At 40.7% G+C, this 12,666-nt stretch overlaps 1 protein-coding gene across 14 annotated transcripts in view; it reads left to right on the top strand.

Moving 5' to 3' along the window:
- Positions 1 to 12,587, top strand: part of rbpj (recombination signal binding protein for immunoglobulin kappa J region) — a 68,266-nt gene extending 55,679 nt beyond the window's left edge. For all 14 annotated transcript variants that reach the window (XM_022239284.2, XM_087131046.1, XM_022239280.2 and 11 more), the window contains 7 exons: positions 425 to 590; positions 3,020 to 3,194; positions 3,804 to 3,941; positions 4,538 to 4,650; positions 5,487 to 5,627; positions 6,264 to 6,523; positions 7,130 to 12,587. In XM_022239284.2, the coding sequence (XP_022094976.2) occupies positions 425 to 590; positions 3,020 to 3,194; positions 3,804 to 3,941; positions 4,538 to 4,650; positions 5,487 to 5,627; positions 6,264 to 6,523; positions 7,130 to 7,334 (1,198 nt within the window). In that variant the 3' untranslated portion in view covers positions 7,335 to 12,587. The remainder of the gene's footprint in view (positions 1 to 424; positions 591 to 3,019; positions 3,195 to 3,803; positions 3,942 to 4,537; positions 4,651 to 5,486; positions 5,628 to 6,263; positions 6,524 to 7,129) is intronic.
- Positions 12,588 to 12,666: the final 79 nt, after the last annotated feature.

The following is a 12,666-nucleotide window of genomic DNA, read 5'->3' as shown; positions in this document are numbered from 1 at the left end:
CTGATTTTTGTCTGAATGCGCAGAAGCCACATGCTCTTTCTCTAGGAATCATTCCAAGGTACAGTGGGAACTAAGCTAAAGTGCTATGGCTGTGCTGACGGTCTCATGAAGGGGTTTGGAGTATCAGTACATAATTTACAAGAAATCTTTCAATACTTGCAAAAGATTCTCCAAGTCTTTTATGCAAATACTTTGATATTTTCTGTATGTCTGAACCCTTACACACTAAGACCTAGCAATTATTCCTCATTGTGTGATTTCCTGTCTTAATTTCTGTCAATACCACGTTCTGTGTCTGTCCACTAGTTGGACCTGGAAAAAGGTCCAACTGCAACACCAGTTAGGGGAATGAAGTCTCTACATAGTACAGTATCGGTACTTTGAAGACTTAATGCTGCAACATGCCATACCTCCTCCCTGCCAGGTTTTTCTGCCCGCCTCCTTGCATCTACCTCCTGGATCCTGGCTGGAGACGTAAGAGAGAACAGATGCAGCAAGATGGAGAGACAGAAGCTGGTTCCCAGGTCTGTGCCTTCATGGGAATTGGGAACAGTGACCAAGATATGCAGCAGCTTAACCTGGAAGGAAAGGTACAGTTGCAGGCCTCGTGTTTGTGTTGGCTGGGCCATACCTCTCAAGTACTTGGTACTTCTTCTATTAATGGACTGCGTGTGGGGTGAGAGAGGGCGCTGTGTTTCCTCGCAGCTAAGTCCCATCAGTCCAACACACTGTACAAGTGTTACACATTTTTATTACCCACAGAGGACAGGAGACACAGGGAGTAAACTGTTTCCCTGTCCTCACTGATCAGTCTGATGTCCTCAGTGATAAGGGCCAGTGCTAAGTCTATGGGAGAGCACCTCATCCCCATGGTGTTGAGAAGTGTCACCTGCAGACATACATAAGTGCGCAGACCACTAGTCTTGCTTGTTACACAACGATTGTAAAATCATTGGCAAAATGACAGATTACAACACATACAACAGCATCCAGTGCCCCTAGTGCATGGCATTTGTACATTGCCTCATATGTTCTCAAAATGTGTTCACTTTTTTGCTTGTGAGGCGTGCCACCCCTTTGTTACAAATGTTTCAGCTGAACTGATACAAGCCAAATTAAGTATATAGAGATGTTTTGTGCTGTCAAATTTGCAGGGACTTCACATTCACCTGAATCAGAAACCACTCTAAGAAAAACTGTTGGCTACCTGTACAAAGTGATGCACAGCATTTATTAACAAAAGAAAAGTCTGTTGTGTCTATGCACGAGGGACAGTAGATAACACTGTTTAGTCTATTCATGAATCACTGGTATGGAAGGACACATTTTATCACTGCATGCAGTGGTTTATGTGGGTACCAGGCAGGACACAGAAGGCTAAGTTACTAATTATGTGGGTACCAGGCAGGACACAGAAGGCTAAGTTACTAATTATGTGGGTACCAGGCAGGACACAGAAGGCTAAGTTACTAATTATGTGGGTACCAGGCAGGACACAGAAGGCGAAGTTACTAATTATGTGGGTACCAGGCAGGACACGGACAGCTAAGTTACTAATTATGTGGGTACCAGGCAGGACACAGAAGGCTAAGTTACTAATTATGTGGGTACCAGGCAGGACACAGAAGGCGAAGTTACTAATTATGTGGGTACCAGGCAGGACACAGAAGGCTAAGTTACTAATTATGTGGGTACCAGGCAGGACACAGAAGGCGAAGTTACTAATTATATGGGTACCACGCAGGACACAGAAGGCTAAGTTACTAATTATATGGGTACCAGGCAGGACACAGAAGGCTAAGTTACTAATTATGTGGGTACCAGGCAGGACACAGAAGGCGAAGTTACTAATTATGTGGGTACCAGGCAGGACACAGAAGGCTAAGTTACTAATTATGTGGGTACCAGGCAGGACACAGAAGGCGAAGTTACTAATTATGTGGGTACCAGGCAGGACACGGACAGCTAAGTTACTAATTATGTGGGTACCAGGCAGGACACAGAAGGCTAAGTTACTAATTATGTGGGTACCAGGCAGGACACAGAAGGCTAAATTACTAATTTTGACCCATTCTGTGAAAATGAATCACAAGTTGCCAGAGCCACTTTGGAGTAAAAAGCCCTTAGAATAATTTTGCACAATGTAAATCAATAGGAACCCACAGCATTTTTCACTTTCATCAGGATGCCAAACTGAGTGATACATCAAAACGAAAAACTCAATTTGCTCTTTTCAATACAAATGAAAACTCACAAAGTGGCTCTGGCGACGTACGAAACATTTTCACAAAGTGGGTCACAATTATTATCTCAATGGGAAAAGACGTCGCTGTGTCTTTGCTTACACACCCAAGCATTGGTGCTTTGTGGCAAGAGCACTGCGGTATCTTGAACTGTCCTGATGGTGTACTTGTGATGGCCCAGAGCGGTCCCTAGAGAGGGCGCGGTTTTAAGTTCCTTTGGTGGGAAATGCAATGCACTGGTTCATGACCAACTCTGAAATGCTTGTGCTGCATGCGTGTCATTACCAACAAAATGGACACTCCCTACCAACATGGCTCTTGTCAACTGATGAGGGGGTGCTTCTGCTCGAGGCGGATCACATACTGTATCATTTGGCTGATTTTGACTGAAAGGACAGCTTTGTGAAGAATGCATCTTTGCATAAGAGGGTTAAATGATTTCCCACCATTGAGACAGTATGTAGGGTTTAAAGAGCATGAGGGCTCATTGACTGAACAAAAAGTACATGTGCCAGGTACATGTACATGTAGCTTCCATATGTATACATCAAGTAGCTACATGTATATACATGTATCTCTCTTGTAGTGACATACGTATAATATGTTTGTTGAAGTATTTCTGGCATGGGGTATGCATGAGCCTTGTCACAAATGTAGAGCTTATTTGCACAGGTGCTGAGTGCATAGCTGTAATGATATTGATCGTTGCCAAACACCTGTTTGTCACCTGTGTATGGAGTGGTCACGGTTATGTCATTGGTTTTTAAAAATAACAGGATTATTGTGCTGCCAAGACGTTGTACATCTCCGACTCAGACAAGAGGAAACATTTCCTTCTCTCAGTCAAGATGTTCTACGGTAGCGGAGAGGATATTGGTGTCTTCAACAGCAAGAGAATCAAAGTCATCTCTAAGCCTTCCAAGAAGAAGCAATCACTCAAGAATGCAGACTGTAAGTGGCCAGAAGGCAGGAAAGATAGCTGCTAGGATGGGGGAATCTTTATTAGAATCGGGGAACTGTTGTAGAGGTTTCATTGCAATATTGTAGTTAAGTCCAGTGTAAGTCTCTTCACAAGTCATGCAGGGGGAAGTCCAGTTGTTAACCTTTATACTTATGCTACTTGTGACTGGGGGTATGAAAGGGCTAATGACTGGACTTGTGAGGAACAAGTGTGTGACAGGAGTTATGATGACTTCAACTACAACACTGCTTCCGTGTGCCAGCCTCAATCAAGGAGCAATTGGAAAAGTTGGAGTTTCAAAACATACATGGGAAACTTTCTGAATCAGTAAGTCTGGTACCACTTCAAGCAAAATGCAAGTACATGGTGTTGTGTGAAAGAAAGTCTGGAACTTATTGTTCTGTGCAATCCTTTTACTGACCTGGGAGACAAAGATTTTCTGTGGATTAGGCAACATTTCTATAGAGCAGTGTTCTTATTAAGTCAACACTGCTACATACATGTAGTATGTGCTATTCCTTTATTGAGCAAGCGAGATTATAATTTGCTGTACCGTCATTTTCATCATTGACCCCTCTATTTTGTGTACTGTTGGCTAGTGTGTATCCATTCAGGGTCAACGGTGGCGCTGTTCAACCGTCTGCGGTCACAGACTGTCAGTACAAGATATCTGCACGTAGAAAACAATAACTTCCACGCCAGCTCACAGCAATGGGGTGCATTCACGATACACCTGTGTAAGTCAACATAGGCCTAGATCAGTGTACTGGTCCCCTAACACAACAAACAGCTACTGCTACTATCCCCCCACCCTTAGGTGTTGACCCCACCCCTTATTAGGTATTTATTCTCTTGAACTGATAAACACAAAATCACATAGCAACACCTAAGTGTAAAAAATCTCTATTGAGACTTACTTGTTTATTTTGGTGTCTGTGTTTTTTTTTTCATTTGTTAAAACTCTTCGAAATTTTATTTGAAAGTGTGTTGGTAATTGATATGTACATTCACAAAGCTCACTAAAAACTCAGTTTAAACTGGTCGAGTCTGCCGTAACTTAGATTCATAAGGGGAACCAACCAGTATTTCTCACACTTTGCAAGTCTGGCACTGTGAAGTACTTTCCTCATACTTGTACCTTAGTACTCTTGCTAATGCCAGAGTGCTGGTACTTGATACTTACAGGAAAGTACCGGTACTCCTTATTTTCATGGTAATGTCTAGCACTTTTACTGGTATTCATGGCAAAGTACAGGAACCATTGAATGTGCACTGGACTATACCAGTAGAATCCAGTGTTGAATAATCAAGTCAACTATATTTTTGTTGCCAGTGGATGATGAAGAATCGGAGAGTGAGGAATTCACAGTACGAGATGGTTACATTCACTATGGCTCCACAGTCAAGCTGGTGGATATAGTGACGGGCATGGCCTTACCAAGATTGGTAAATCCTAAATTGAAATTACCGATAGCTCTTTAATCTCCGAGATCATTCCTTGAATGAGTCAGTTCTGTTGTAATTGGAGTGACTGTCATCCACTTTTTCTCTAAAAACCTCCAAAAGTATCAACCTTCCAAGGAGTTGTCTCATTGAAAAGAGGCTTCTACATGTTGCACAAAATGCTTTTATGTTGCTTACATATGGGTGTAGTTTGTGCATGAATCCATTCAAGTGGCCAAAGCTTAACAGTCCAGCCTCTTTTTCAATCATGCCACATTACAATAAAGTAAAGGTTGCACTTATAAAACAAAGATGCTTGTATGTTTATGTGGAGGTTGCTAAGTTTTTATGTATAAAGCTATTCATTTGGCTGGGCATTGCTAGTCCAGCCTCTCTTTCAACCTTTCCATTAGAATGAGAGTGAGGCGGTTGAGTCCAGGTCTGATCTGTAACTTTTAATAATTTTTTTTGTGCCAAAGGACACCTCCTGTGCAGGCAAAGAGTGAAAGAGAATAAATACTCCTATTTGTTTAAGACTTGACATTTATTTCTGTTATTGGTTTGACCATTTACATATACTGCAGGTTGCAGGTGAACAGAGTTTTTGAATAGCATTGTTAATATCATTTTTTGTTCTTACAAAGAACAGAACAACTTAATATAAAATTTGACAATGGCTGCAGACACTTTCTTCAAGAAATCGTTGGAGTGTTCTCTAACACAAATAAGAACACAGTCAGATGGATTTGAGATTAAACCTGTTGTATAAATATTAAACATTGCCATGATTTCTCACCAACAGTTACACAGAGGTTGTCTTTTTCATTTCTTCCTGTTAGATTATTCGGAAAGTAGACAAGCAGACCTCACTCCTAGATGCAGATGACCCCGTCTCACAACTCCACAAGTGTGCCTTCTACATGAAAGACACAGAACGCATGTATCTCTGCCTGTCACAGGAGAGAATCATCCAGTTCCAGGTAGGTTGATCAGCCAGCTCACTGGATGATTCAAAATAGTTGAAGCTATCTCCAGGCAAGCTCAAGCACCAACCATAGTTGGACCACAGGTCAGTTACCTTTTAATTATGTGCATGTGCAGCACAGTCATAGCTGAGCCACCCTTGTCAAAGTATTTTGCAAAATCTTGCTGCTACCTTCATTTTGCTATTGGCTGCAACTCTTGCGGCACACTCGGTCAATGACATCTCACAGTCTTTTCACGTGAATGGTTCCCTCCATGCTGATAAATGAAGCTGGCTACAGATTTCTAACGGTGGAACCATGCCCCAGAAAAGCTGATTGGCCAGTGCAAACCTGGTTACTGGATCAGTCGTGAGTTTACAGCAATCTTGAACTTTGGATTGAACATAATTCATATCAGGGAAAGTTGATAAACCAGTGTAAATATATCTACTCGATTAACCACACGTTTTGGCATCTAGAACTAAGAATTGAGGGTCAAGTCTTATCAGAGGACAATAATTAACTAGATTAAACCTGATTACTTGATCATTCATGAGTTTACAGCATTCTTGAATTTTAAGCAAAGAAAGTTGATTAATCAGATTAAATCTGGTCGTAACAAAATTTTCCTTAAAATATTTGTACTGACAGGCCACCCCTTGCCCAAAAGAGACTGACAAAGAGATCATCAATGATGGGGCATCCTGGACAATTATCAGCACTGACAAAGCTGAATACAGCTTCTATGAGGGCATGGGGCCAGTCAAGGCACCGGTGACGCCGGTACCTGTTGTGATTGACCTGCTGCTGAATGGGGGTGGGGATGTGGCCATGCTAGAGCTGACGGGAGAGAACTTCACCCCAAACCTCAAGGTGTGGTTTGGGGACGTAGAGGCAGAGACCATGTACAGGTAGGCGTCATATTCAAATAAACCCTAGCAACACGTGCAGTGCATCATGGGATTGGATGACAAAGAAGCAATGTAGTTTATAGTCAGTATCAGATGAATGAGCTTCAATGCCTAATGGGGGTATATCTAATTAAAGTTTTAGCTTATTAATATTCACCTTGTCCACGACAAACTGGTCTTTATGAAAGCCATTCCCCAAACTGGTTTTGAGATAAAGCTTGAATTTTGATTTTTTAAAAATAACTTCTTTCCAAATCACTAGTGTAACACTGAAATGATGATGGTGTCATTGCAAGCATTTAACTGATTGACTGGTTCACTTCTGGTGGTTTGTTCATGAATTGCATTGCTTGTCATCCCAATCCCAGAGTTTTGATGTGATGAATGTTGACATCGGTGTTGGTTGTTTTTGATACTGATGTTTTGAGGAAAAGACAGTGAACACTTAACCATTTTATGTTAGAAGTAGTCATTAAATAACGGTTTGTAACACTGCCATTAGAAGGCCATCCTTCATCAGTGTTGAATCGTAGACCTGTCACCTAATCATTTGTACTACACACTTAAGAATCCCTGATCATTTCTTGTGTGTATTTTCTTGCCAAGGTGTGCTGAGTACATGCTTTGTGTTGTTCCTGATATCTCGGCATTCCGTGGTGAGTGGCGATGGGTCCGCAGACCCACGCAGGTGCCTGTCACGTTAGTCCGAAATGACGGCATCATCTACCCCACGGGACTCACCTTCACCTACACACCAGAGCCTGGCCCACGACCGCCCATAAATGGTGCCACTGAAGGAATCCTCCATTAAGCCTACAGGGGTGTTTGGATTTGTTTGGGTACAACACATCAGGAAAGTGACTGAAAGTGTGAGCAAAAGATGACTGTGATGCTTCTTTTGTCCCACACTTAATGGTTCATTGTTGCCCCGGACGCACAAATTTTCCCGTTTACGATGGATCTTTGCAGATTTAAGTGCCCACATGGCTCCATTTTGTGACAGGAGTTATCGTAAGAAAGTACCTCTATCAAAGTGGAGCTTCATACATTTGAATTGTATGAATGCACAATTTGCCAACATTAGAGGGGGCGGTACATTTGTGGAAGACAGGAACAAAGATGTGCCAGCTGTTGGTAATGTATTACCGACTTTGGCAGCGAGGAATTATGGCTTCTTAAATAGTTTGTAGCTTCCATCAGTTACCAAGTTCAGATGCCAAGGGTATGGTGTCATTCAGGGAGTCCACTGATGCTGAAAAGTAAGGTCAGAGAATGAGCCACTTCAAGGGAGAAGACTCCATACTGCCCCCTCACAAAGGTACGGCAGACATGCTTTGTCGTGGAGATGGATAAGACGATCATGCAAGCTACAACTGGACCAAGTGTTGGACCATCATGGGAGGATTCCATTGACTTCGGAAGAACACCAAGCTCAGCTTGAAGATCATCTTTTCCAGTGAGCCTCACCTTTTAAAGGTGCAGGCACACAAAACATCCCATCAATTATTTCTCCTCTTGGAATATTGCCAGACTTGAGGATGCAGTGTTGAGAAGAATCTTGGGAAGAGGATTGTATAGCTAGGAAATTGAGAGTCAATGTACGACAGAAAAAAAAAAGTGTGCCAAATTTTCTGGTGTTAAGAAGGCCAATTAATCATGTACAAAAGTGAATGTAGTTGTTGAAATGAAGGGTCAGGGGTCATTGGCAAGTAACAGCAAGTATGTTATTGTGCGAAATGATTTTATAAAAACAATCACTTTTTTAATATGAATCAGCATAAGGTATTCATAACTGACTGGCACTTGTCAGCCATCTTCGTCTAGTTCTCTGTGTCATTAGGGTCATGTAAAATACCTAACTGTATGCAGAGCCGGACCACCTCTGGTGTCTGTCATGTGGACAGGTCCAATTTGGGATTAACGCCAGTTAAAGTAGACATATACATAAATAGATTACAGTGTTGGCATAACTTGATAACTATATTACTGACTGGTTCCCATGTTACTGATGTACATACATAACCTTGAATTTTTTAATACAGGGAACCAGACTGATGCCCTTTTTCAATATTTCTAGATTGTCTGTGTTTCTCGTTAAAGTCAAAGACATCTTTCCTTTTTAAGCCGTGGTTTTTTTATTTTGTAATATATGTTTTGGTTGTGCCATGGCAATCCATAAAACTACATATTAATCTGTTGAAGCCATCAAAATGTATGGAGTGCAGATGAGTCAACACTAAGCAGTAGTCAGGTTTTACAAAGAGATATAATGGGGCTGTTTTATGCCTCACTCTTTGATACAATTACCATGCACTGGCACCAGAATTTAACAAAGAAGCATTTGCTCCAGAGCAAATAATACCAGGAATGCATAAAATGAAGCCAAATAACTGTCGTTTATGGGGAAACAACGCATTTCCTTTAAGTTTAAAATCAGAAAAGTCACATCTGTTGACCTCCTATACCTTATTTATACTGCTAAGGCCTAGTAACAACAAGAAATGATTTATCATTTTGAACCATAGAAAGGCAAAGAGACATGTATATGCTATTTTTAAGTTTTGTTCTTTTTGTGCTTTTTTTCTAGTGTAAACATTGCTGATGAGGCACACCATACCCAAGGGTTTGCAGTCTTATATTGCTTTCTTATAAGTAGCCAGCTTTTCCTCAGTGGGTTGCATTTATCTCATTTGACTTTGGATACTGTTATCCAAGAATTTGGATTACTCCTGCCGAAATAAAAATAACAAGACCGTCGTGTGTTAAAATTCCATTTGAGGTCCAACTCAGCTACATACAGATTTGATCTGCAAACAAATCAACGAAAAAAAGAAAGGATGACATTTATTTACAGGAGCAGAGAGTATACATATTGTGGTTGTTCTTACTCGATTTGAGTCACATCTAGACTTCATCAGTCCTTCCTGTAGTCTCAATCAAGCCTTGAACATGTTTAACTCGATTTAAGAAAGAAATATACAAATTATATATATTTTTCTATTGTAAGTCTGCAGAATTGTCACATGTATGTAAATCACGCAGCAATCTGTTTTTATAAAACTAGTTTTTTGGTCATAAACCTAGGTTGGTCGTCAGTTAGTTGTATGCATTTATGGCCCACCTTCAATTTAAAACTGGTGCCTTGAATTTATAGCTTTGTAAAATATGCATCCGGCTTTTTGCTTCGACTTACGTCACTCCCGCCCCGTACCCCTTCCCGATGCAATTACTCCAGCTCAGCCCTTGAAGTCTTTATACATTTTTGCCTTAGCAAGGGCTGAAATCAGATGCAGGGTTACAGAATGGGGGAAAAGGGAAAAACCCTGACCCTCCCCCCTTTACATTGGCCACTGTTTTAGAAGCTGTTTGCTTTGTTGTGTCAGTTGCACGTGAAATGGTTTCGATTGTTTATTTTCGGCCTTGGTTTAAGGGAAGTGTGAACAACTATGTTGGTAAATTGACAACAGGAAGCAAAAACGACTTGAGAAAGTGTACCATGTCGAGTTGTAGAAACTTTTTACTATGCGCACATTTTTGGAGGCCACGCGTAGAGCTTTTCTACCCCAAAGCAGGAAATGAACTCTTTCTGTAGGCATGCGGACAATCATGTGCACGATTCGTATGGCTTTTCATGATATCTCTTCAGCTGTCAGGCAGAAACCAAAACGACATTGTCACTTCCTTGTTACATGTTCACCAGCTGACTCCACTGCCAGGGTTCATAATATCAGTACGGTTTGCAAATAAACATTGAGAAGCAGCACAGAGCCACCATTTCTTTTTTCAGGCACGCACTCTTTTATGCAGAATCGGAACATCTTGAAACGGTGTATGCTGAGTTTGGGATATTGCGATGATTGTAAAAATGTTTGATATATTGGTCTTTTGGAGGTGTGTTTTACTTTGTATGGATGATTCAGTTGAATACGTGAAATTCAGCATGCCAAGTTGTGTTACCTGCAGTTATATTCCAGTTACAAAATAAGACATTAAAACGAAAACTGTGTGAGTTTACGCATTTTTTAACCGAGTATGGGAAATTCCCATTTTTACCTTTGACACCAACTCCAGAGTCGAATTCGTGAATCACAAGTGCTGCAACTTAAAAGAGGATTAACAGTAATAAAAAAAAGGGAATGTCTCTCTAATAGCGCATTTCAGCTGCTTGTAACTTAAGGTTGTTACTTGTCGTTGACCTGTGATCGTCATGTTAGGAATTCTTCACTAATCCTCTCTTTTGACATTTTAAAGGAGTCTTCTTATCCTTAATCCATTCAAAACGGACATGTTGCACAAAGCTAATGAGAGATACATGTAACCATACTGGGACATCATCAACCCCCATGTAAACCGCACATGTTGTATTTGTCAGCTACGGCAGTAGGTGTGGCATGTGTTGCAGAGATACACGTGACCATACTGGGACATCATCAACCCCCCATGTAAACCGCACATGTTGTATTTGTCAGCTACGGCAGTAGGTGTGGCATGTGTTGCAGAGATACACGTGACCATACTGGGACATCATCAACCCCCCATGTAAACCGCACATGTTGTATTTGTCAGCTACGGCAGTAGGTGTGGCATGTGTTGCAGAGATACACGTGACCATACTGGGACATCATCAACCCCCCATGTAAACCGCACATGTTGTATTTGTCAGCTACGGCAGTAGGTGTGGCATGTGTTGCAGAGATACACGTGACCATACTGGGACATCATCAACCCCCATGTAAACCGCACATGTTGTATTTGTCAGCTACGGCAGTAGGTGTGGCATGTGTTGCAGAGATACACGTGACCATACTGGGACATCATCAACCCCCATGTAAACCGCACATGTTGTATTTGTCAGCTACGGCAGTACGTGTGGCATGTGTTGCATAGCTATCACTGGAAACATTCGTACTGATTGACCGCGTCTTTGTACATGTAGAATTAATTTGATGAGTAAAGCACTAGCTAATATGAGAAGTAAAGCCTTGATGTAAAAAGCACGACTCTGTATATTATCCTTGCTTTGCAAAAATCAGTCAGCGCTGTCACTGCCATATAAGATAATCATTCCAGCATGAATATTTATATAAATTGAATATCCAAATTTATTCAATTAAACTTGAATATTCATATGATGTTAATCATTTTGACACCAAAAAGCCATCTTTTACATTTTTGTCATTATTTTCGTTATTTACTTTTCGACTTCCAAATTCACTGTCTCATATTGATCTGGTTAGGAGGGGAAAAGCTCAAAAGCAGGAGTATTGGACAGTAAATTCATACAGAGTGCCATGGGTTGAATTTCGCTAAACAATAGTCGGTGATATATCTACTTTGATTCCAAGAAAAATTAACTGTAGGCTTCTCTTAATATTCATTGTTCTTTTTGGTTTTGGTTGCTTTTACAGTATTCTTATTTTGTGCACCTGTATATTCAGATTCTCTGTAATCGCCAAAAGTGTATGCGTTCAATCAAAGTGTTATTTTTGTAAGAAAAATTAAACAGTATTCGAGTTTTGTTTTAATGTTAATTTGCATACATCTGTAGCTTGGATCGATCAGTGGTATAAAACTACACAAAGTGGATGTATTTTCGTATGTAGTGTTCATGGACGTAATGTTAGACAATGCCTTTCAAGTCCAGCCTTCTTTGCTGCCCCTTGGTATAGAGCTCCTGGCTGACCAGTTGCCTGCCACTACTTTGGCACGAAGTAGCGTTAATCACGAACGACAAGTTCTCTGCGAATAACAAGTGAGCCATTATTCTTTGAAGTTGAACGACGCAATTGTTATTGGCTGCGTTAACATGAAGCCAACTTTCAAATCCCCTCTTCATATTTGACAAAATTCATCCTGAAAATTATTGAGTTTTTAGTGAAAAATACTTCCGTGAAAGTCCTAGATATTCTACATTTCCAGAAATTATATGTTTCAAAACTTTTTGAAATGCCTTAAATTTGTAAATATTTTCGAGGATAATATACGAACCAGTTTCAAGCAAAACGTAGAAACATTGTAGCACAAGTTACAAGTTTATACATGACAATAAATGTACGATTCATTATGAACTTGTGAACTGTATTTTTATTTCTGTAAGGGGAACGTTTTAGGGTATTTGTTTCTCTCGATACATTTATTAATCT

This window comes from Acanthaster planci, linkage group LG21 (assembly GCF_054643075.1).
Source record: "Acanthaster planci isolate LZ-2023a linkage group LG21, COTS_SCS, whole genome shotgun sequence".
Taxonomy (NCBI): domain Eukaryota; kingdom Metazoa; phylum Echinodermata; class Asteroidea; order Valvatida; family Acanthasteridae; genus Acanthaster; species Acanthaster planci.
Note: the sequence above shows the minus strand (reverse complement) of the source record. Positions and strands in the feature narration are given on the sequence as shown.